General features: G+C 35.7%; 1 protein-coding gene across 1 annotated transcript; it reads left to right on the top strand.

The window, feature by feature from the left end:
• Nucleotides 1–340: 340 nt before the first annotated feature.
• On the top strand, nt 341–6,100 carry LOC100783626 (AP2-like ethylene-responsive transcription factor TOE3). The gene is made up of 8 exons (XM_003535131.5): nt 341–1,359; nt 1,818–1,843; nt 1,993–2,023; nt 2,132–2,219; nt 2,307–2,452; nt 3,751–3,854; nt 4,128–4,264; nt 5,520–6,100. The coding sequence occupies exons 1-8, from the start codon at nt 836–838 to the stop codon at nt 5,703–5,705; spliced, it is 1,242 nt and encodes a 413-aa protein (XP_003535179.1). The 5' UTR covers nt 341–835; the 3' UTR covers nt 5,706–6,100.
• Nucleotides 6,101–22,431: the final 16,331 nt, after the last annotated feature.

Raw genomic sequence — 22,431 nt, 5'->3', positions numbered from 1 at the left:
AATTGCTTATGAAGTTACAGGATTATAAAGCCACGTTATATTCTCCTAAAACATTCTCTTGTTTTTAATCACCTATTACTTTATATAAAAATTAATAAATCAAAACGAAACATATTCACTATCTTAAAAAAGTAAAAAAGATTTAATATTTTCTTTATTTAAAATTATCGAGCAATTGAATAAGAGCATTAATAGAATTATTCAACTGCAAAAGATAGGTATAATACCAAGGAATTTTAGTTTAGTTAGTTAAAAAGTGAGTTGTTAGAAATTCTTTAACTGAGGTTCATCCTCTTATATATATATATATATATATATATATATATATATATATATATATATATATGGTGTAACATTGAAACACAAAGGGGTGAAATCATGATGATATTGATATTATGTCTCCTTTGTCCTTACCCCTCTATCCAAAGATAAAGGGCATGTGTGTGTATCAGTCCAAACAGTTAACACTTCACAATATCTTTGCTTTTGAGGCCAATCACATCTCTGTGTCAGTCTCAACCATGCTCTTGTTTGTGCCTTATTCCCTCTGATTCTGGAAGAAGCTCCTGTTCTTTCTTATCTTTCTCCACTGTTTTCTCCCTGATCTTCCTCTACCTTAATTTCAGTCTATTTGTTCTTCTGACAGATACTCTTTTACCCTCACCAACTCATTCTTCTATCTTCCTCTGCTATGCTCAACCTTTAAAAGTCCTTTTTCCCTCTCTCTCTCTCCTAGTTTGAGTTTCATTGTACTTTGACTTCACTGCAGAAGGAAGTACATGATACTCTTCCAAAAGGGTAAGCTGATTAAATTAGAAGAGAGCTTTCCCAAGACATGGCTATGTTTGATCTCAATGTGGACATCAACCATGGTGATGCTGATGCTGATTCAAGCTGTGATCAAAAGGGATTGCAGCTGCAAAGTTTCCCACCTGAAATCTCAGCTTCAAGAACCGCCAACTCCTCTGTGTGGAATCCTGCAGAGGATGATTCCTCAAACAATTCCTCTCCCTTGATTTTTGACATACTGAAGAAAGAGAGGGATAAGTCAGAGTTTGATGCTGCCACTGAAAGGGTCAATAAGGAGGCAGAGATAGTGACAAGGACCCTTTTCCCTGTGACTGCTGCTGCTGCTGCTGATAATGGAGCTAGAGTGCCTGATTTCAAATTGGGGCTGTGGGGGAAGACTCAATGCTTGAACTTGTGCTTACCAGAGCCTGATGGACAAAATGGACTCAGAACCTTACAGCAGAAGCTACCTCATGTGAGGAAAAATAGGAGAGGACCAAGGTCTCGCAGCTCGCAGTACCGGGGTGTCACCTTCTACCGCAGGACTGGTAGATGGGAGTCTCATATTTGGTATGGTTTATGATGTTCAATTTCTAGTATAAGATGAAAATCAATAGATGTGGTTAAGGTTTTAAATTGTGGTATGTAATTACCAAGATTTTAAATTGTTGTCACAATCCTTAATATTGTAGAATATTACAGACAAATGTAGTAGATGTAGTTGTGATTGCGGTCGCAATGTGATGGCAAAGATCCCAAAAACCTTGACATTGTGGCCACAATTGTGGTTGCTTATGGTTTTTCAAAACCTTTGCAATTGTTGATGTGATGGATTTTGGGGTCTACTGAAACCACGCAGTGACCATAATTGCAGTCACATTTTGCCTAGAATTTTGCTAACTACCATGCAACCATAACTTAAAACCATGAATGCAGTAATCTTAATTATTGTCCTTGCTGTCATAATTAGTTGTTTGGTGGTCTGGTCTGGGTTGACATCATTGAGTTTTTGCTTTTATTGAATGCAGGGATTGTGGGAAGCAGGTCTATTTGGGTAAGTGAATATTTGATTTAATCGGTTGGTGCTGTTTTGAATAATTTTGATTCAATTATTGGTTAGAAGCTATTTCTGTGGTGATTTTTTTTTATTTTTTTATGAATAAGTACATTTGTGGCTGAATTAGCCTAATTTTATTTTTGTAGGTGGATTTGACACTGCTCAAGCTGCTGCAAGGTTAGGGCTATAAATACCTTTGACTGAAGCTACATTGTGTTCAACTTTTTTTCTTTTTGTTTTTATATGTAACACTTGTTCACAAACTTGATATTGTTCTCTTCACAGAGCATATGATAGGGCTGCAATAAAGTTTCGTGGAGTAGAGGCTGATATAAACTTTAGTTTAAGTGATTATGAGGAGGATTTGAAGCAGGTATTGAACCGAAATATTAGATATGGAAATCAGTTTATTTGAATTTTGTGTCACAATTTAATTCATGATAATTTAATTGGGATGCAGATGAGAGGTTTGAGTAAGGAAGAGTTTGTGCTCTTACTTCGTCGACAAATCAATGGAAGCTCGAGAAGTTCAACATACAAAGGTGCATTAGCCCTTCGCAAAGATGCTCAAGGAGAACCACGAAGGGCACCATTTATTGGCAAGACGTGAGAACTACTATTTCAAGCATTTATGCCTTGTTCAAATTTTATTCATATTTGGCTTATATATATTGAAAGTCCTAATAAATGATAAAATTTTATTTTGGGTTTTTAATAAATTTTTTTGTTGTTTTAAATTCTTGATATATCGAAAATTTTTGTTTTGAGTATCTAACATTAGTTAAGTAAGTAATAACTATCATCTTACAAACTAATTTTTTAAATATCATTAATCGATTATGATGATGTTACGCTATCATATAACTAACGACGAAGATTTAAAACAAAAATTTTAATACATCGATTTAAAACAACAAATTTTTTTGTTAGAGATTTAAAATAAAATTTGATCATTTATTAAAAATTTTAAATATATTTGAGTTTTCATATTTTATATTCAATATCAACTTAAACAATAAAACAAATAAAACTTAAGCTTTAGGTTTAACACCAAAAAGATTTTTACTTTTAATTTTAATAAAATAAGAAATGTTAAATATATATATATATATATATATATATATATATATATATATATATATAAAGTTCTAATATATAACTTTTTCATTTAATGAAAAAAATTCTCTTAAAATATAGATTAGGTTTTACTTAGAGTTAAGCCGGTCTTGATGTCTAATGTGACATGTGAGTAATTCCTGTAAGAGGAAAGTGGTGTGTACTTACATTATAGGCACAGTCAGTAAAATACTCAATAACAATGAAACTACTTCAACAAGAGGACTTTGTTGTTCTTTTTATTGTAGTATATATTACATTTGTTATTCATTGTGCCTATACCCATTGTATTTATTCATTTGTTTGGTATGAATATTGAAAGAAATTTGAATACATCACTAGTAGTGTCTTGTTATTTAGATAATTATATTGCTAATTTTTATCCTATTTGATTAGGCATTGCATTACCTTTTTTGCCCGACAAATACAATCTACATACAGTTTTTTTTTTTGCAATTTTTTTTTTCTCTATCTCTCCATCACAATCACACTACTCCTCTTATATATCATACATTTCTCTCTTTTTTTCTTTTTCTTAATATTGTGAAAAAGTTGTTATATATAAAGATCAAGTACAAACACAATTCCTTTTTTTTTTTATCCTACCATGATACGTTCTACGGATTTGTGTGCCCCTGACAGGCTTATCCAACAGCGAAAGCTCCAATAGTTCTTGTTGGGATATATAATGAATTTATTGTCCTACCATATATATCTATATATAGTTATATAATATGATACAAGGAGTTAAATCCAACAGATTTTCATTTTATATTTTCTGCGTGCAGATTTTATCCCAACTCATCCATCAAGTGTGATGATGGAAAAGTGGACGCAAGTTTTAAGCCCTGTTCCTATAAGGGAGAAATAATTGCGAATTCGAGCATGGCAGGTATGAACAAATGATGTGTACATTTTGTTTTGCTCCTTTTTTTTTTTATTGATAGGAATTCAACATAGTATTAGTATTAGATTGTTTACAACACTCTCACATTCTCTTAAACCAGTAGAGTTTGATTCCCTTGGTGCTTACTCAATTTCTTTTGCTGCTTTGTTTTTGTTTTTCTTACATAATTGTTTCTTATCTGTATTATCATGTGTGATTGAAAACATTGACTCAATAATAATTATTATATGAATATACTTCCTGATACAATTGAAGCAGGCACTAGCCATAATCTTGATTTGAGCCTAGGAATTTCTCCATCTTCTAAAAGATTGAAGAATGACTATAGTGGAGGGTATTCCTTTGGATGTATGGCTTCATTGGCTTGTAAGATACCCAAGGAAAGAGGAACAATGGTACTACTCTTTGCTTTCCTTCTAGTTGCAATATCTTTTATGGGCGGATATTTTTTCCTTCCTTGTATAGGAACAAGTCATATTAATATACTATCCCTATTTAATCTTTTTGTGAGTATAAAATGTTTTGCTAATTAAAGAGTTTAATTTGTATGCATTATCATTGGCATGGAAAACTAATTATTTACTGTCAACCATTAGAAATGAGGGCAAAAATGGCTTTTAAGGTAACCACTAACTAATAAAAAACTCAACTAACTAACTTATTACATACGGTAATATGCTATTGGATGATATTGTAAAAACTCTTTTATATTATCAGTTCATTAACTATACAAGGGAAAGTTTAAAATTATTGATATTTCATTATTTCAACGGTTACTTAGAAATAACAAAATAAGTAAATTAAGTATTTGTCACATTTGATTTTTTTGGTGTGAACCAGGGTATTCTTCAACCGCGAAAGTTAAGGACTAATCCCTAAAAGTATTAAGATTTTATTTAAGAGATTGATCTTTTTTTAAATTTTTTTTGTCACATTTGATTAATTATATTTTGTAGATTAAAAAAATATTTATTATAAAAATTACATGTACTTAGATTTATTTAAAATTTGGTTCGCACAATCATGAAAGATAATAATTATTTAATTATTAAACTATTAAATTTAGACTTAAATATATTTTTATACCTAATAAATATTTGATTTTTTTCATTTGCTAACTAATAAATTTTTATTTGGTGTTGTATTCCTAATAAAATAATAATTTTATTTTTTTTAATTTTTTTATCCTTGATAATTTAGTGATTTTGTTTCTTTGTTCCATGATAAATTAATGAATTTTGTTTTAATCTCAGTTAATAATAAATAAAAAAATTATTAGGAAATAAACCCAAAAAGTTGAATATTTAATTTATAAGGATTAAAAACATAATTAATTTATATTCTAAAAAAGTGTTTTTTTAATTCTAAAAAAAAAGTTATTTAGCAAAACTTCCTGTTGAGACATTTGAATGCCTAACTCTTTTTATATATATCAATGATTGATTTGTACGAATGGTAAAAAATATTCAAGGTTTGTAACATACTTAAAACTTGCTAGTCTTTTTTTTTTTTTTTTTTTTTTTTACAGAAATTCATGCATAAAACATGCCAATCTTAGGATGCTTTCAAACCAAAGTCAATTTTACAATAGTTATTGAAGAGATATCATTGAAAACATTTTTCTAATGTTAAATCATGTATTACTGTCAGGAGAAGGCCATGGTGGACAGAATAAGAAATGTTCCTTTGCAAAAAATTTCCAACTTGGCTTGGCAACTTTGCAGCAATGGTAGTAGCATTGTCCCAAGGCCATTGCAACCAAATGCAGCATCATCAGGATTCGTCTCTTCTTCTAGCTGTCTCATCACCGACACTTCCAATCAACACAAATATTAATTATGCCAACAATTTGGCATTAATTGGCTCAACCACAGTACTACTCATCATTAAACCCCTAAAAGGTTGTACGGCCAGAGTAGTTGAAAGTTGAAACCACTAGAAACAAAGCATCTTTAATTACTCTGCTTTTTGGATTATTGGATGAGCAACGTGCTTCATAACCACATATATCTATACTATAATATTCTATTGATACCATCAAGCATGATTGTATGTAATAATATTGCCTAGCATTTAATACAAAGGCTATCGGATAACTTCTGTATTCATTATTGTGATGTAGAACACAATATTACCGAGACCTATTAAAGAGACCCTTGTTTGTAGAACACAATAACTTCTGTATTCATTATTAAAGTAAGATTGATATAATGATTAAAATTTTTAAAAGAGATGATATTTATGATGTAAGTCATAACAAAAAATTAAAAAGATCATAGCACGTAATTTTATGTCTTTTAATTAAAAAAAATTTACTTTAAACTTTTTAATCATTATATCAATGAACTAAGAATACTTGTTAATATTTATCATATTTGTTATTCAATAGAGTTTTATGACACCGGTTTGTGACATCTGGCTCCAAGCACAAGAGGAATTACGTTACTGGAGAAGAAATTAAAGGATGGTATACCATGCCAGGATTTTTGTCCATGGGAATTCAAGCCTTTGGATCTAGCCCCTTTTGCTTTTCATGTAAAATTGTCGACCAAATCAACATATAGTTATGAATGATATATTTTTCTTTTCTGTATTCAACTACTGAATTAATTAAGAAATTAAAAGTGGTAACACTAGTAGTGTGGTTCAACCATGACTAAATAACACAGGTTCATCCAAAAAACTTAATATGCCAGCATATTCATGATCATTGCATGTGAATTGAAGCCTAAGCGTCTTAAAGTGCCAAAGTGAAAATCCCATGATCTTTTTTCTCTTTCCTTGATAAATATTAATTGATAAATATTAATTATTAATTAGTTATTTTTATTAGTTAGAGGACTAAATCTATGATCTTTTTTCTCTTTCCTTCTTCATTAACCGCCTAACCCACCTTATATATTCGCATTTTATTGGATGTTGTATATTATTACATCTGGTCCTATATATAAGAAATAAAAAAATAATATTTTTTTACTTCTAATTATAAGAAATATATGACTACTTTAATTTAAATTTTATTTTTATCCCTAATTAATTACGAGATCTATTATTGATATCTGGACATTTATTTTCCCATGAAACTTGATGCATTTATTAAGTTATCAACAAAACAAGATATATACATTAGTTTGGAAAATTATCTTTTGAAAATAACCATCACTTAAATCATTAATGTCATGGGTAGACTTGCAATAAAATTAACCAATCTAATCAATTTTATTGGTCAATGTTTCTTACATATAGGACCAGAGATAGTAGTAAATATAACATTGGATTAAAATCCTAGGTTGGGCTTAAAGACTTGTTTTTTTCCCCTACTAAATCATTGACTCTTTCTTAGAGGGGCTTTTACTTCTTGCACCCCCAATAATAATGAAAGGACAAATTTACCTTACAATACCCCCTTCCTTCCCATGCACAACACTAGCACTTTACACTTTCAACATCGATTATTTATAACATTCTACATCGGTTCTAAAATCGATGTTGAAAGTGTCGATGTTGAATGTATCAATGTTAACATCGGTTTTGGAGAACTGATGTTAACATGTATGTGACAACATCGGTTCTCTAAATACCCGATGTTAAACACATTGTACAACAGCAAAAAAAGTGTACGCATGATGAACGTTGACATCGGTTTTCCAGTAAAACCGATGTTAACATCGGTTTTTTTAGAAAAACCGATGTTAATGTAATACATTAACATCGGTTTCCTACGATAACCGATGTTAATATATTCCATTAACATCGGTTTTGTTAGAAAATCGATGTCAACGTTGATGATGCATACACTTATTTGGTGTAGTTCTTTGTGTATAACATCGGTTATGTGTACATAACCGATGTTAATATTCAAATGTTCACATCGGTTATTTATAACTAATCGATATTAATGTACAAGAGTTGACATCGGTTATCTACAGATAACCGATGTTAAAATACAAACGCTGACATCGGTTATACACAAATAACCGATGTTAATATACAAACGTTAACATCGGTTTTCTATTACAACTGATATTAAGGTTCATATCGCATCGGTTTTTGTAAATAATCGATATTGTTTATGATATTAACATCGGTTTTTGTTAATAACCGATGTTGTTTTCAAGTATTTTTTTTATATATACTTTCTGTTTTTACAATAAACCCAAAATTGTACCTGTCAAATACAATTTCAGGAGACCCAATTCACAGCAAATAAACATTTTATTCTGCTTTCAAGCAGTTTTAATGATAATAAACATCAAATAATTGATTTATCATAAAGAACAATCATCAAATGAATTCAATGTTCATGTTACATAGAAAATGTAAAAAATGTTAAACCAAAGTAAACTAAAGCTAAAGATAATGTCCCTAAATCCTAGGCCTGATCTCTAACTCGGAGAAAAAACTGTGCCCACTGGATCTGCAATGCTTTTAATCTCTCTGGCTCCAATGGTCTAAGATCATTAAAATACTGCATGATGAAATAAATCATAATAATTTAATAATGTAATACAAATTATAAATAAATCGATTTTGTTTGAAATAAACTTACCGCTTCCCAATTATTTCTAAAAGTTCCTAAAATGATGGTGGACATCCAGTGCATCACATAGTAGCCGCACTCAGTACTTCCTTTTTGTCTATTACACTAAATACATAATGAAATTTGGATATTAATTAAACAACTAGTGTACAGACACATAAAGAAATATATATAAGTGGAAGTTTTATGTAAATGACGTACCTTGACGACAATCCACCTAGCAGAAGCCTTTGATTTAGGCTGTGGAGCATCATCAAGACCCTTGATAGCACTGTTCCATATGAGTAACAATTAAAAACTGGTGTTGTACGTTGAGGTATTACAATGCAAATGTATTGAAAAGAAAACTAACCTATTAATAATCCCCTTAAGGTAGTTGTCTGGCCTGTTATGCAATGAACAAAACCAGACAACTAGGTGTTCCTTGGGCAGGATGACCACCATCTACCAGTGTCCGCTGCAGTGGAACCTAAAATAGGTTAGTACATTAGTAAACATTAATTAAATTTAGTTATTTTGTGACTTACCCATTTAGGTAGGCTCCAAGGTAGACATCGCGTTGTGAACTCTGCATCCAACTCTTTATGTAACTTTCAGACTCAAACTGCGATTGCCCAGACCTCTGAATGGACTGTGGCTCGAGGAATCCATAGATATCAGAATTCCCCACTCGCATACATGTTTCAGTGAGATGCCTGTTTATGTTAAGTCAAAGTTAAATATTTATGAATTGAAAGCCATAACTTAGGTAATTAAAAGCCTTTTATATAAAGACTTACAGAATCCACAACTGTAACACTGATATGCTGAGACATTGACCACCGTGTGCGATTTCGGAGAGATCTTCGTGCTTTATGTAGAGGGGGAAATCTGGATTAACGACCCCGAACATGGTGGCATCCCATCTAACCTGATAAGGCCTCAAGAAAAGCTCTGGGATGGTCAATGTCATCAGATAAAGCAGATCATCGACCTCCAGATCGGGCTTCAGAGGTGGTTTTGGCGGAGACACAGCTACCTGTTCATGAAACAAAATTAAATAGCCTAATTTGAGGCACGCTTAATGAATTAATTTAAAAAGAAGAAACATATAGTAAGGACAATAAGTACCTGCTGTGATAAAAACTTGACCAGATGTGTCGGCCAAGCAAGGAAGGTGTGAAGTGTCTGCCCCACTAAGGAAACCTCATCAGTGGGTACAGGAACTGGAGCATTTGCATCTGTAACCTCCTCCACACTCACCTTTACTTGGCCAGGCAAAAAAGGAGTGTTATGAACAACAGTGGATCCCTCATAAACTCTCCCCATGGCAACCAGGCGGGCAGGATTTGCTTCTATGTACAAGCCGCACCTGTCAGAGTCACCTGTCTCAGGATCGTTTCCTGAGGGATCAACACAACTCCCCTTTGTGCTCACTCGAGGACTGGAGGGACCAACCAGAGGCTTAGGAGGCATTGCAAGTCCCTGAGATTGCATCTGCGACTGAAGCTGGCTGAAGGATGCCATGACTTGCCTCGTCACTTTCCCTGTGATAGACTCCTCTAGCTGGTCCCTGATCTACTTGGTCAGCTGCTGTAATTCGTCAGGAGGCAGGGAGGAAGCGCTGCGGGACGTCCGTGGAGCCGATCCAAAGTATTGCTTGATGGTGACACCGGCTCCAGCAGCACGGACACGTCCAGGGTGCTCTGGACGTCCAATAGTAGCGGCGAGAACATCCTGACGTCCATGGGGGACGAACGATCCCTGTGTGGCCTGCTCCTCAAACGAATCCTGCACAAAAAACACATAGTGGTACATGGCATTCTCAAAATATTGAAACATAATTGTAATGGTTAGTTGAAAATGACTTACAATCTTCTCAGCGATTTCCTTTGCGGCCTCAGTCGTCATCTCCCCTATCTTCTTCATGCGGGCAATCTTCAACTTCACGTGGCGTCTGACCGGGGATGGAGGGTCGATGACGCCATCAACGCTTCCTGATTGTGCAGCTTCCTCCAGCTTCTTCTTCGTCTTCTAAGCTAGGAGCTTCTGCTCCAAATAATCATAACCCACACGAGACAAAACATGGGGGGCAGTATTCTGCTTCTGGATGGCCTGCGCCTTGATGCGCACATCCTGAAAAAATTAAACAATAATGTTTGAAATGGGTAGAATGAAGTATAACAACATCATGTTTAATATGAAAAACAACTTAAATGGCAAGGAACATACCTCCCAAGAAGGGTCTCTGCGAGTCTGGCAAAACTGGGCCCACTTTTCCTTGCTGATGCTGTATTTCTCATAGACAGTGTCCTCGACACCGTCCTGATCAGCTGCAAGGGCCCATTTCCTCGTGAGGTTTGATTTAAACTGCCTCCATCTCTCCCCCACGGTCTGTAGTAACTTCCTTTTCATCCTACTGTCAAAAGCCTCTGGGATATCAAATTCCGCCTGACAACATTAAATAAAGTTTATTTGTTACAATAATGTATTTTTTGGCTATTAATTAAACAAAATCAAATAAGAAAAGAGAAATACCTGAATATCCTCCCAAATCAGGTCCTTCTGAGCAGTAGGGACCTCCTTCCAGTTCTCGTAGGTGATGTCCACCTTATCACGTGCCACAATCCCCAAATATGTTCGTAATTTCTTCCTGTGGGGACCGTCGGCCTTCCCGGTAGAAGGATCAAATGCACCGCTGGTCTCTTAGCACCAGGTGGTCTAGTGGACAACGATCGTAGACGTGAGGCTTTGCGTGTCCGCTTCACGGCAGATGGCAAAGCCGATGCATCCGAAGTACGAGGAGGAGGAGGAAGAGGAGGAGTGGAGGCAGGTGGAGAACCCATGATCTTTTATACAATAACATACAAAATAGGATTAATGAAAAGAGGATCAGTCATAAGTTTTTTTTGGAAGGCAAAAGTATAATATTATTAAACAAAACCCCACCACAGAAGGAGACAAGACAAATTAACCAAAGGACTTCGAAAGATTGGTAGTTGTGCTTTTTAATTGTGATTTGGGGCAACCATGTTATAAAAAGTCTATTACATGTAATCAACAGTCAATGTATGCTTGATGGAATATAAATACTATATCTTCAGAAATACACATGTACATGGCATCCTTAGGACTTCATCCATGTTTTCTTTGATATTGATTTTCTTTTTTGCAGAAAACAAAGAGGGGAACGAGCAACAATTTGAAGGTTGTACATTCAGGAACTAAAGAATTTAAAATAGCTAGTAATAAGAGGGATTTGTTTTTGGGATTTTCTGAGCACCAAGAGCGACTACGCAAGAAGCTTGCAATTGTGGAGGGACAGATATTTGCAGCTAATGAACAACTTTCTTAACTATTTGTCCTTCAGATTTTACTATTCCTTTTTGCTAATATGTAAATATAAATAGTATAAGGCTATGGCTTATGGACATGGTCTTTTTGACCCCTAACAATCTTAGAAGTAAATATAGACCATGTTTTTACGCCATAGCCTTATACTATTTATATTTACACATTAGCAAAAAGAAATAGTAAAATCTGAAGGGCAAATAGTTAAGAAAGTTGTTCATTAGCTGCAAATATCCTTCCCTCCTCAAGTGCAAGCTTCTTGCGTAGCCGCTCTTGGTGCTCAGAAAATCCCAAAAACAAATCCCTCTTATTACTAGCTATTTTGAATTCTTTAGTTCCTGAATGTACAACCTTCAAATTGTTGCTCGTTCCCCTCTTTGAGAATGAGGAGGATCTTCATAGGACTTCATCCAGCTGATGTTTGTCGCCAGTTTCATCATCCACCACCCTTTTCTTCTCTGCCTTCTCACGTTTGTTGTTGTTAAACCCATATTTATGCCTTCTTCCCTTCATGTCTTGTTTTATCACAACTTTAGCCGAATTTCCTATCTTCAGCACAGTTGAATCTCCTGTCTTATTCTCCAATGACACATTTTGATGGCCTGTATCTCTTTTCTTCGTATGTTCTAGTGGTTCAGCTTCAGAATGCATAGAGCAATCAGAATTTTCCAGTGATCACCAAAGGCTTCTGCATCAGCATTGACACTCTCTACCTTCTTTGGTTTATGCTTCTGTGTTGCATTCCGTGTTTCCCCCTTATAATTCTCAGATTTATTGGAGGTCTCACTAGAAGGATCAGTACCAATCTGTGCCTGTTCCTCCTCTACCAGCTCAATATCTTTCGTTTCACCTTTGCTTTTGTAAAACTACACTGTAATTTACAAAACAAAAGTTGAAAGGAAAGATATTGAGCTGGTAGACGAGGAAGAAGCACAGATTGGTGCTGGTCGTTCTAGTGCAACCTCTAATAAAGCTAAGATTTATAACGAGGAAGCACGGAATGCAGCGCAGAAGCATAAACCAAAGAGGGTGGAGAGTGTCAATGTTGATGCAGAAGCCTTTGGTGATCACTGGAAAATTCTGATTGCTTTATGCATTCTGAAGCTGAAGCACTAGAATATACGAAGAAAAGAGATACATGCCATCAAAGTGTGTCATTGGAGAATAAGACAGGAGATTCAACTGTGCTGAAGATAGGAGATTCAACTAAAGTTGTGATAAAACAAGACATGAAGGGAAAAAAGCATAAATATGGGTTTAACAACAATAAACGTGAGAAGATAGAGAAGAAAAGGGTGGTGGATGATGAAACTGGCGACAAACATGAGTTGTATGAAGTCCTAAGGATACCATCTAAAACAAAAAACCGATGCCTCAATCAGAGAAAAATGTAGCTGTCACTTACTTGCTTTGGTGACCTTTGTCTCTGTAGAAAATTACATTAGACGATGTTAATCAATTCTCCTTCATCATGATCATTTCGATTAGCATGAACGTCGTCAGCTTCTTCTTCGCCGACAATGTTACGAGTGATTTGAGCGGTCAAAGGACTAACATAGGTGTCCATGTATGAATCATCATCTTCTACATTAACACCAACTGTTTTGCCCTACAGAACCATGCACCACCTTTCATCACAAGGGTCTTGCACGTAAAATACTTGTCTAGCTTGTTCTGCCATGATGAAAGGGTCATTGTGGTAACCAAGTTTCTTTAGGTCTACCAGCGTAAATCCTATATCATCGGTGCGCACACCGGTGTTGCTGTCAACCCATTTACATTTGAAAACACATACCGTAAATTTGACATAGTTAAGCTCCCAAATTTCATTAATGAACCCAAAGTAAGGGATGGAAGCTACACAGGGATTGGCGTCATTGACACTTGCAAAGTGTTGAGATTCAGCCCTTAGGGTGACCCCGCTGTTCTGCATTGTACTTTTGTCATCTTGTGCTTTTGTGTAAAATGAATACCTGTTTATGTCGTATCCTTGCCAGGTTATAACATTTGTTTTAGGCCCATCTGCTAGCTTTCTTAATATTTCTGAAGCATTCTCATCTGCAAAGATTGTATCTTTAAACCAATCACAGAAAGTCTTGTTATGCTTTTTCAACACCTAATTCTTTGACATTTTCGGATTATTCTATTTGACTAAAGCTTCATGCTTAACTATGTATGGCAAAACTTCATTACTGTTGTTCAAGACATACAAGTGAGCTTGTAACAAATCTTCTACACTTGGAGTGATCACATGCAGTCCTCTTGAACCCTTACCACCCACTCTGTCATCATGCCGAGACTCAGGAAGGCCAACAAGTTTAGCCTTCTCTAAGTATTCTGAACAAAATTCAATGGCTTCTTCTGCAATGTACCTCTCAACAATAGATGCTTCTGGACGATATAGATTCTTTGTATACCCTTTTAAGATCTTCATGTATCGCTCAACCTGGTACATCCACCATAGATAAACAGGACCACAACATTTGATTTCTCTGGCCAGATGCACAATCAAGTGAATCATTATGTCAAAGAAAGCAGGGGGAAAATACATCTCCAACTGGCACAGTATAATTGCGGCCTCATTTTCCAACTCATCAAACATGACTGGATCAATGACTTTGCTACATATAGCATGGAAGAAAAAGCACAGGCGAGTTATCGCTAACCTGACTTTGTTTGGCAAGATGTCTCGTATAGCCACGGCTAACAATTGTTGCATGAGCACGTGACAATCGTGAGACTTTAACCCTACAAGCTTAAGCTCCTTCAACTACACAAGGCTCTTAATATTTGAAGAGTATCCTTGTGGAACCTTCACCTGACGAAGACACTGACAAAAACTTATCTTCTCCTTCTTGGACAAAGTATGGCAGGCTGGGGGCAAGTAAATTTTCTATCCATCAAACATTGGATGCAACTGTGATCGTATACCCATATCGGCTAGATCTTGACGGGTATTCAAGCCATCCTTCGTCTTGCCTTGAATGTTAAGGAGCGTCCCAATCACACTGTCACAAACATTTTTCTCCACATGCATAACATCAATATAATGTCTAGCGTCAAGATCACACCAGTACGGAAGATCAAAGAAAATGGACCTCTTCTTCCATATGCAACTTTGACTTTTATGCTTCTTTTGGATCTTCCCAAATACAGTATTCAGGTGTCGAACCCGCTGATATACCTGCTCACCAGTCAACGGTATCGGTGCAATATCATGCTCTTGACTTCCATTAAAAGCTTTTTTCAGTCGTCTGTAAGGATGATTGGGTGTTAGAAAGCGGCGATGCCTATTGTACACTGTTTTTCTGCCATGTTTAAGTTGTATGTAACTTGTGTTTTCTTCACAGATGGGGCATGCATGATGACCCTTAACACTGTAACCGCTGAGATTCCCATATGCTGGAAAGTCATTAATGGTACAAAAAAGCATTGCACGCATTTCAAAGGTCTCCTTGCGAAACACATCAAACACTACAACCCCCTCGTCCCACAACTTTATCAGATCTTCAACCAATAGACTTAGATACACATCAATGTCATTTCCTGGCTGTCTTGGGCCCGATATCATCATAGACAACATCATGTATTTTCGCTTCATGCACAACCAAGGAGGAAAATTGTAAATTACTAGCAGAACGGGCCATGAACTGTGTTGAGTGCTTAAAGTGCCATATGGATTCATTCCATCACTGGCTAGTCCAAGTCTAAGATTTCGTGGCTCTTTCCCGAAATCTGGATACAAACCATCAATCTTCTTCCACTGTGTGTGTGTGTGTGTGTGGCTGTGTGTGTGTGTGGGTGTGTGGCTGTGTATGTGTGTGTGTGTGTGTGTGTGTGTTTGTGTGTGTGTTGAAGATGCACACGAAGCAATGCACTGTTAAAATGGTCCAAAAGTTAGAAGCTGAGCTTAACAAGCTTGAATCTTATTAAAGATAACATATCCCAGATTGTATAACATATCCTGTCAACAGCAGAAGCTTATTCAGGATATGGGATGTCACTCTGCAAATGTTTGGGAACGGAAGCTTGAATGGAGAAGACACCTTTTTGACAATGAGGTGCAAGCGGCAGCCAATTTCTTGGATGATATCTCGCGGGGTCATATTGATCGTTGGACATCAGACTGCTGGGTTGGGAAACCAGAACCTAATGGCCAGTTTTCTACAAGGAGCGCATACTGTATGCTACTAGAAGGAGCAACATATCAGACTGTGGATGAGGCTTTAAAGGACCTATGGCAGCTCAAAATCCCTTTAAAACCAACAACATTTGCTTGGCAATTGATCAAAGATAGAATCCCAACTAAAGGGAATTTGCGGAGAAGATAGCTGGAGAAAGGCTTTGCCCAGCCCTACAACTATTGGTCTAGTAATTTATCAACAACATTTTTTGATTAGGGTAGTAGTGCAAGGTTATTGTATTCTATTTAGATTGGCACCTGATTCGTAGGACCTATGGTTCTGCTAGTCTGCTGGTTTCTACCTTGTATATTTAGTACCTCTGGTACTCACAGTTATTAATACAAATTATAATTTTGCTGATAAAAAAAAAGATAATACAAGACAGAGAGAAGGGGAGTGGCAGTCACAACATATATATAGAGAAGGGCAGCATATAAAATTACAAAAACATTGAACACTAACAATGAACAAGTTCTGAGAGTTTAAATCACAGTAAATACTTCAAAGATATCAGTCCAATGAAAGAAAGGTCATGTAGAGAGGCATGAACATATTAGTCCAATGAAAGAAAGGTCATGTAGACAGGCATAGCATAAGTTACAAATATACCAGTAATGCATACAACAACAATTTCAAATTAGTTTTCGAATCAAAGATATAAATACCTGAGTTCGAGGCTTCAGCACAATTGACTTTCTAGCAATGACCGCAGGACCAGTTTGAATTTTGAAACAACAATGACCACAGGATCAACAATGTCTAAAATCGCTCCTAATGGAATCTGAAAATAGTATGGCAGCATAATTTAGTGTTTAGCAAATTAAATAAAAAAGGCTAAATGACATTATAAATAATATATTTGATTCTGTCCTGCATCCATTTCCTTCCCTCTATCTAGTTTGGACTCTTATACTCAAATTACTTGCTGACTTTCTTCTATATTCACTTTTGCATTTCTGGGAGCTTGTGATTATGCTTAGTCATGTTAATTTCTTCTATATTCACTCTTGCTTAGTCATGCTTGTGATAGAACTACCTTATCAACAGATCTAAAATTGGTTGCATATCAGAAATAGCCATAGAGGGGGATAAGGAGAAGGATTTGCCTCTTGAGGTAATTCTGCCTCATAGCAGCAATTCGAATATAAAGAAGAAAAACAGGGTCAATGTTCCCTTTGGTCAATATGACTTAAAGGTAGCAAGTGAGGAAGTGGGCCAGCGGATAAGTGGCCCAACTTATTCTGCCACAAAGGTTTATGTGAGAAGAAAGGAGGTGTTGAGAAGTAATGGAAAGGCCCAACAGTTTAAGGAACCAGCTGTGGACTCAAACTCAGTTTCAAAAACTGATTCCATGCCTTCAATACAACAGGACCCAATAGAGCTACAATGTGCTCTTTTAAAGGAAATGGGCTTGACTTATGGGGAAGATGCCAATAAGGTTAAGGGGCTTATATTGGATATGGAAAATAGAGATGATATGATGGCAGCTGAGAGGGGAATTAAATAAACATCAATCATGATCATCCTATCTTATAATTCCAGAGGTTTGGGGAGGGGGATTAAGTGGGCTGCCATTAGAAGGCTCATTTTAAAGCACAAAGTGTCTTGGTCGATTTTGAAAAGGGAGACAGACAGTATACAATATAAGATGACACCAATGCGGCAAAATTAAAATAATACACACACAAGATACAATACTGCATGTGCAAACACACTCAAACAAAATCAATCAATGCCAAATATTAAACATGAAAAGTACTAAACAAATCAAATTTTCGACTAATTTCAGTACGAATGAACTTCCACCAAACAAACTATAAACAGTAATAGCACTCATCACTAACTTATCACCATTTGACAACATAAACACATTGAAGCTTAAAATCAGTAATCAATATGATTGGACAGAACTACAGTCCAATCTAAACCTCAGGGCAAACTGGAAAGATGGGAAACAAAGTTGAAAGCCAATTCTGAACTTCAATTGGAGAACTAAATCCGCTTTTCTTTTCAATTGGATACAAAGACTAGACACGATACACCCTCTACACAAGCTGCAATTGCAAATCACAACTTGCAATAGAGGCAGAATAACTTCAAAATACGATCACAAGATTCAGTTCAAGCAAATTAAAGAGGAAAGAATAACAACATCAATTGAACATGAATTGATAGTAAGTTGAAAGCCATGCTGCCTGATGTGAACATAGATCAAATGATGAAGGGAAAGAACAGGGTTCCAGCCTTACATATACAACAACAACAACAACAACAACAAAGCCTTATCCCACTAGGTGAGGTTATATAAAAATACGATAAAATCAGGGTTGACCAGAAATAATACCACTAAGCAGCAGGGACTGACTGGAAAGGAAATATAGGCCACACTTCATGTTTTCTTGTTTAAACAGACATAACACTGGTGTTGTGTTGAAGATAGGAATACCCTATATATTGCAGATGTGAAAAGAGGCCAAATCAGTAAGATTCCTAAATTAATGGTTTCAATAACTTCAAAAAAAGAACAGCCAGAATGGCTGCATTTTACTGCTATAGTAGCTCAGCAGAATCATGGCTGCGACAGAAAGGCACTCCATGGTGGAAGTCTCTGTCACTAATGCCACAATAGTGCACTATTGACTACCTCGGTGAAGTGTTCAAATTAGACAATGGATGTGCAGTTTTTGAAGTTTTTTAACACAAAGCACCATATCTACACCACATTGTGCCATATCTCAACCACCTGCGATATCCAATTTGTTTGATAGATGTGTAAGATATGAAGGAAAGAAGAAAGGGGAGAAGGATTTGTCCTGCCATCTTGTGTCCATACTGGACAATGATACAACCAGAATATTAGAGAGCAGGTAGGGTAGTTGTTGTTTTGGTGCTTTATAGATATTTCTAATATTCTAACTAATCACATAAGTTATATGCATTACCATAGAGTCCATAACAAATCAAAGACCCTTCTGCACAGTGCACACACTTGCAAGCCACAAGCAAGGCTGGTATTAGACATAATCAGATGGTTGTGACTGTCCTTAGTATTTTTTTTACCCTGAACATTGCAACATCAACCTAAACTCAAGCACTGATTTGAACAGGACCTTTGTCATGTGATTTTTCCATGAAAAGACTTAACCTTTATTACATGTTGGGTACACATACATGCAGGGTTGTAAAGATATCGCATGAAAGACCAATATCTCAATTTTCAAATCAAGAAATACCATAAATTAATTCAATCAGTCCCCCAAAAGACAGTATCTTTCTATTCCAGGTATACTTGGAGAACGTGTTTGTCTTCCCATTTGTACAAGACTGACTTCTCTCTCTCTAATAGATTATGCTACAGTGGTCACTACTGGACTTCTGATCCCGGGCCATTAGAGGCCTTTAAGAGGTTTGGAAAGAATCTTGAAGACATTGAAAACAAGCTTATATGAATGGAGGGACACATGGCTAGAGAGTGTGCAGTTTACCTTATCAAGGAATTTTTCAAATCATTGTCCTATTCTAATTAAAGCTAACAATGTGGATTGGGGTCCTAAACCTTTTAGGCTATTAAACTGTTGGCTAACAAATAAGTCTTTCAGAGAAGTAGTCAATCAATCCTGGAATTCTGCCCAAGTTTCAAGATGGGGAGCATATGTATTAAAAGAAAAAATCAAAAGGTTGAAGTGCATATTAAAGATATGGAACAAGGAAGAATATGGGGATAGCTTTAAAAAAGTCCAGCACTTGGAAGTGGAGCTTAATAAATTAGAGGAGGACACATTGCATAGACAGATGACTGATTTGGAAATTTCAAGAAGAAAGAAGCTGCAGGAAGATTTGTGGGTGGCTGTCTAGGCTCATGAAGCATTGCTAAGGCAGAAATCTAGATCAAGATGGTTAAATGAGGGAGACTGCAACACTAGATTTTTCCATATCAGGGTGAATGCAAATAGAAATAGAAATTGCATCAAAGGACTACTCATTGAAGGTGAATGGACAGATGAACCTAATAAGGTGAAGGAAGAAATCAGAACCTTCTTCTCCAAGAGATTCCAAGAAGCAGATTTTCAGAGACCTAAGATTGATTGTATCAGTTTCAAAACCATACACCAACAACAGAATTCCATGCTTGTGGCCCCTTTTCAGGAGATTGAAATTCAGAATGCTGTTTGGGAATGTGGCAATGACAAGAGCCCAGGTCCTGATGACATTAATTTCTAGCATAGACCAAAAAGTTTTTTCAAGCATTGTGTTGTTACAAATTACAAATAAAGTATTAGGGATGGCAGGGGTATTCTATAATACCTGTAACCACTTAATTTTAGACACTGGAAGAAAAAGATATGACAATCTTTTCCAATGAAAGCAAATCATTCAATTAATATGAACATCACTAAATTTTTATCGAGTCAAACTAAAGCAATAACTAATTAATTTAATTAAACAGGGACCAATTTACATGTGAATCATTAAAGGTAGATGATGGCATTCAAAGAATGATAACGCCAGTTCAAATTTTAAGAAGAAGAAAAAAACAATTATACTATATTTCAATTATAGACAATAACAGTGCCCATCTTAATACCACCACATGGATAGCAACAAAATGAGTAAAACTACAACCTGCCTGTCCACCCATTAACCTAATTACCCAGTCACTGTAAAGTTTGAAATGCTTCCTTGTCCAGGTTTTTTTTTTCAGCTTGCTTATATAGCTCATGCTTCCATTTATATTATGTTTTCTATTGGTCTTTCCTTTTTAACCTTTTGATTTCATTTAAGTTCGAGAATGTGTTCTACTTTTAAAAAGTTTGATATGTTAAAAAAATAGTTTACTTATGTTACTTTTGCCACAATGCCATACAACTTAATTCCATGGTGGATTTTTGGGTTGCCACTATTCACCATTGATAACACTGATAATAAGTACAAAAAAAAATTAAAAAGTAAATACAGTGGGGAGGCAGAGATATAAAGGTTGCCAACCTGACTTTCTGATGTGTGTGTATTCCAGCAAGTAGAAAATCTCCAAGATCCCTAGCAAGCCTCAAAATCTATATAACATAAAGGTCAGTTAATACAATATCAAGCCACACATCCAATTGTCTACAATTCAGGGTTTGTGCTGCTTCATTGGTCCAAGTAACAACACCCCCTATAACTCCAAACTGACACTTAGCATATACCCAGAACTATATCAAATATCATCTCAAAAACTTCAGACAGTGGCAAGCATGGGGATTTTTGGAGAAACTGGTTGAAACTTCAGACAGTTACTAGTATAGATTAAACTGCTGAAAATTAATGTAAATCAAATTCTTGTAAATTAAATGGTTTTCAGCAAACTAGTAGCTCTACTCAGTGTTTATCAGTGCATTAAGAGGGAAAATAGGCTTCTTGATGCACACCAATTATAATGTGCATTTATCCAGTTCAATAGCATTTGACTTTTGATACGAAAACTTACAGAGAGTAAATCTTGCTCAAAGTGCCATCTTGCTATTAATCAATACTTATAGGAGCTAAAGTAGCTTCATCCTCTCCTGTAAGCAGAAATTAACTATATATAAGCAATCATTTAATTAGGCATTGACAAAATGATAAATTAATACATCTGTACAAAGCTGAACCCCCAATGATAAGCTTTGTAGTGCTGTTTTTCCTGCTAGCTACCTATTAGCATCTTTCAAATATATAAAATAAAATGACTAGTCCTTAATGTAATATTTGTAATACATAAACAAAAAATCTCTACAGCCCTATCCTGAAAGTTTAAATCCAATTATGATGTGACAGACAAATATTAAAAATAAAACTCACAGTGATTCAGTCTTCAATCCTCAAATCCTTTTGCTTTGATCAAAGGTGAGAATCAAGTTCTGAGGTTAGGTTAAAGGAAAAGAGCTTTGAGAACCACGTAAAGCTTGAAAACCACGTAAAGCACAATCAACTGCCACAACAAAATGAAACCCCACATTACAATTCTTATTGATACTTTTATATGGTTAGCCAAGTGGACAAAATGACCCAATAATTTGATAAGAACCTTCGGACAATGCCACCGCACTGATTAAGAACTTAATAAGAAGAGCAACAAACCAAGGTAGAGCTCATACCTTGTTAACTGGCAGCGTACAAAGCTTTGAGCACCCACGACTGTTCCAAGAGCAGTCTAGGGTTTTCTTCGACCCACAGTTCCAATAGCAATGTAGGGTTTTCTTCGACTTTTCTTCGATAGGAGGTTCTGTGGGTTCCAGCGAGCAATTTCCGACAGTATTGAAATGAATGTGGGGCAATGTGGGTGTTGACCGAGCGGTTTCCGACAGATTTCGGGTGGGAGGAGAAAGAGAAGAGAGAGTGCAGCAGGGTTTTCGAGCGCGCGAGTTGTGAAATTTTAACACGTTTTAACATATTAACATAACAACATCAACATCAGTTTTTTAAGGATAACCGATGTTAGGATGAATCTGTTAACATCGATTTTGTAAAAACCGATGTTAACTTGAAC

The sequence above is a fragment of the Glycine max genome, chromosome 10 (genome assembly GCF_000004515.6).
Source record: "Glycine max cultivar Williams 82 chromosome 10, Glycine_max_v4.0, whole genome shotgun sequence".
NCBI lineage: Eukaryota > Viridiplantae > Streptophyta > Magnoliopsida > Fabales > Fabaceae > Glycine > Glycine max.
This window is presented reverse-complemented; position numbering and strand designations above follow the sequence as displayed.

Bases quoted from the DNA above. Each gene is read 5' to 3' on its own strand.
- LOC100783626 (XM_003535131.5), top strand. From the start codon at position 836: ATGGCTATGTTTGATCTCAATGTGGACATCAACCATGGTGATGCTGAT. The intron at 1,360-1,817 runs GTATGGTTTATG...TATTGAATGCAG, and splicing joins AGATGGGAGTCTCATATTTG to GGATTGTGGGAAGCAGGTCT. The intron at 4,265-5,519 runs GTACTACTCTTT...TATTACTGTCAG, and splicing joins CCAAGGAAAGAGGAACAATG to GAGAAGGCCATGGTGGACAG.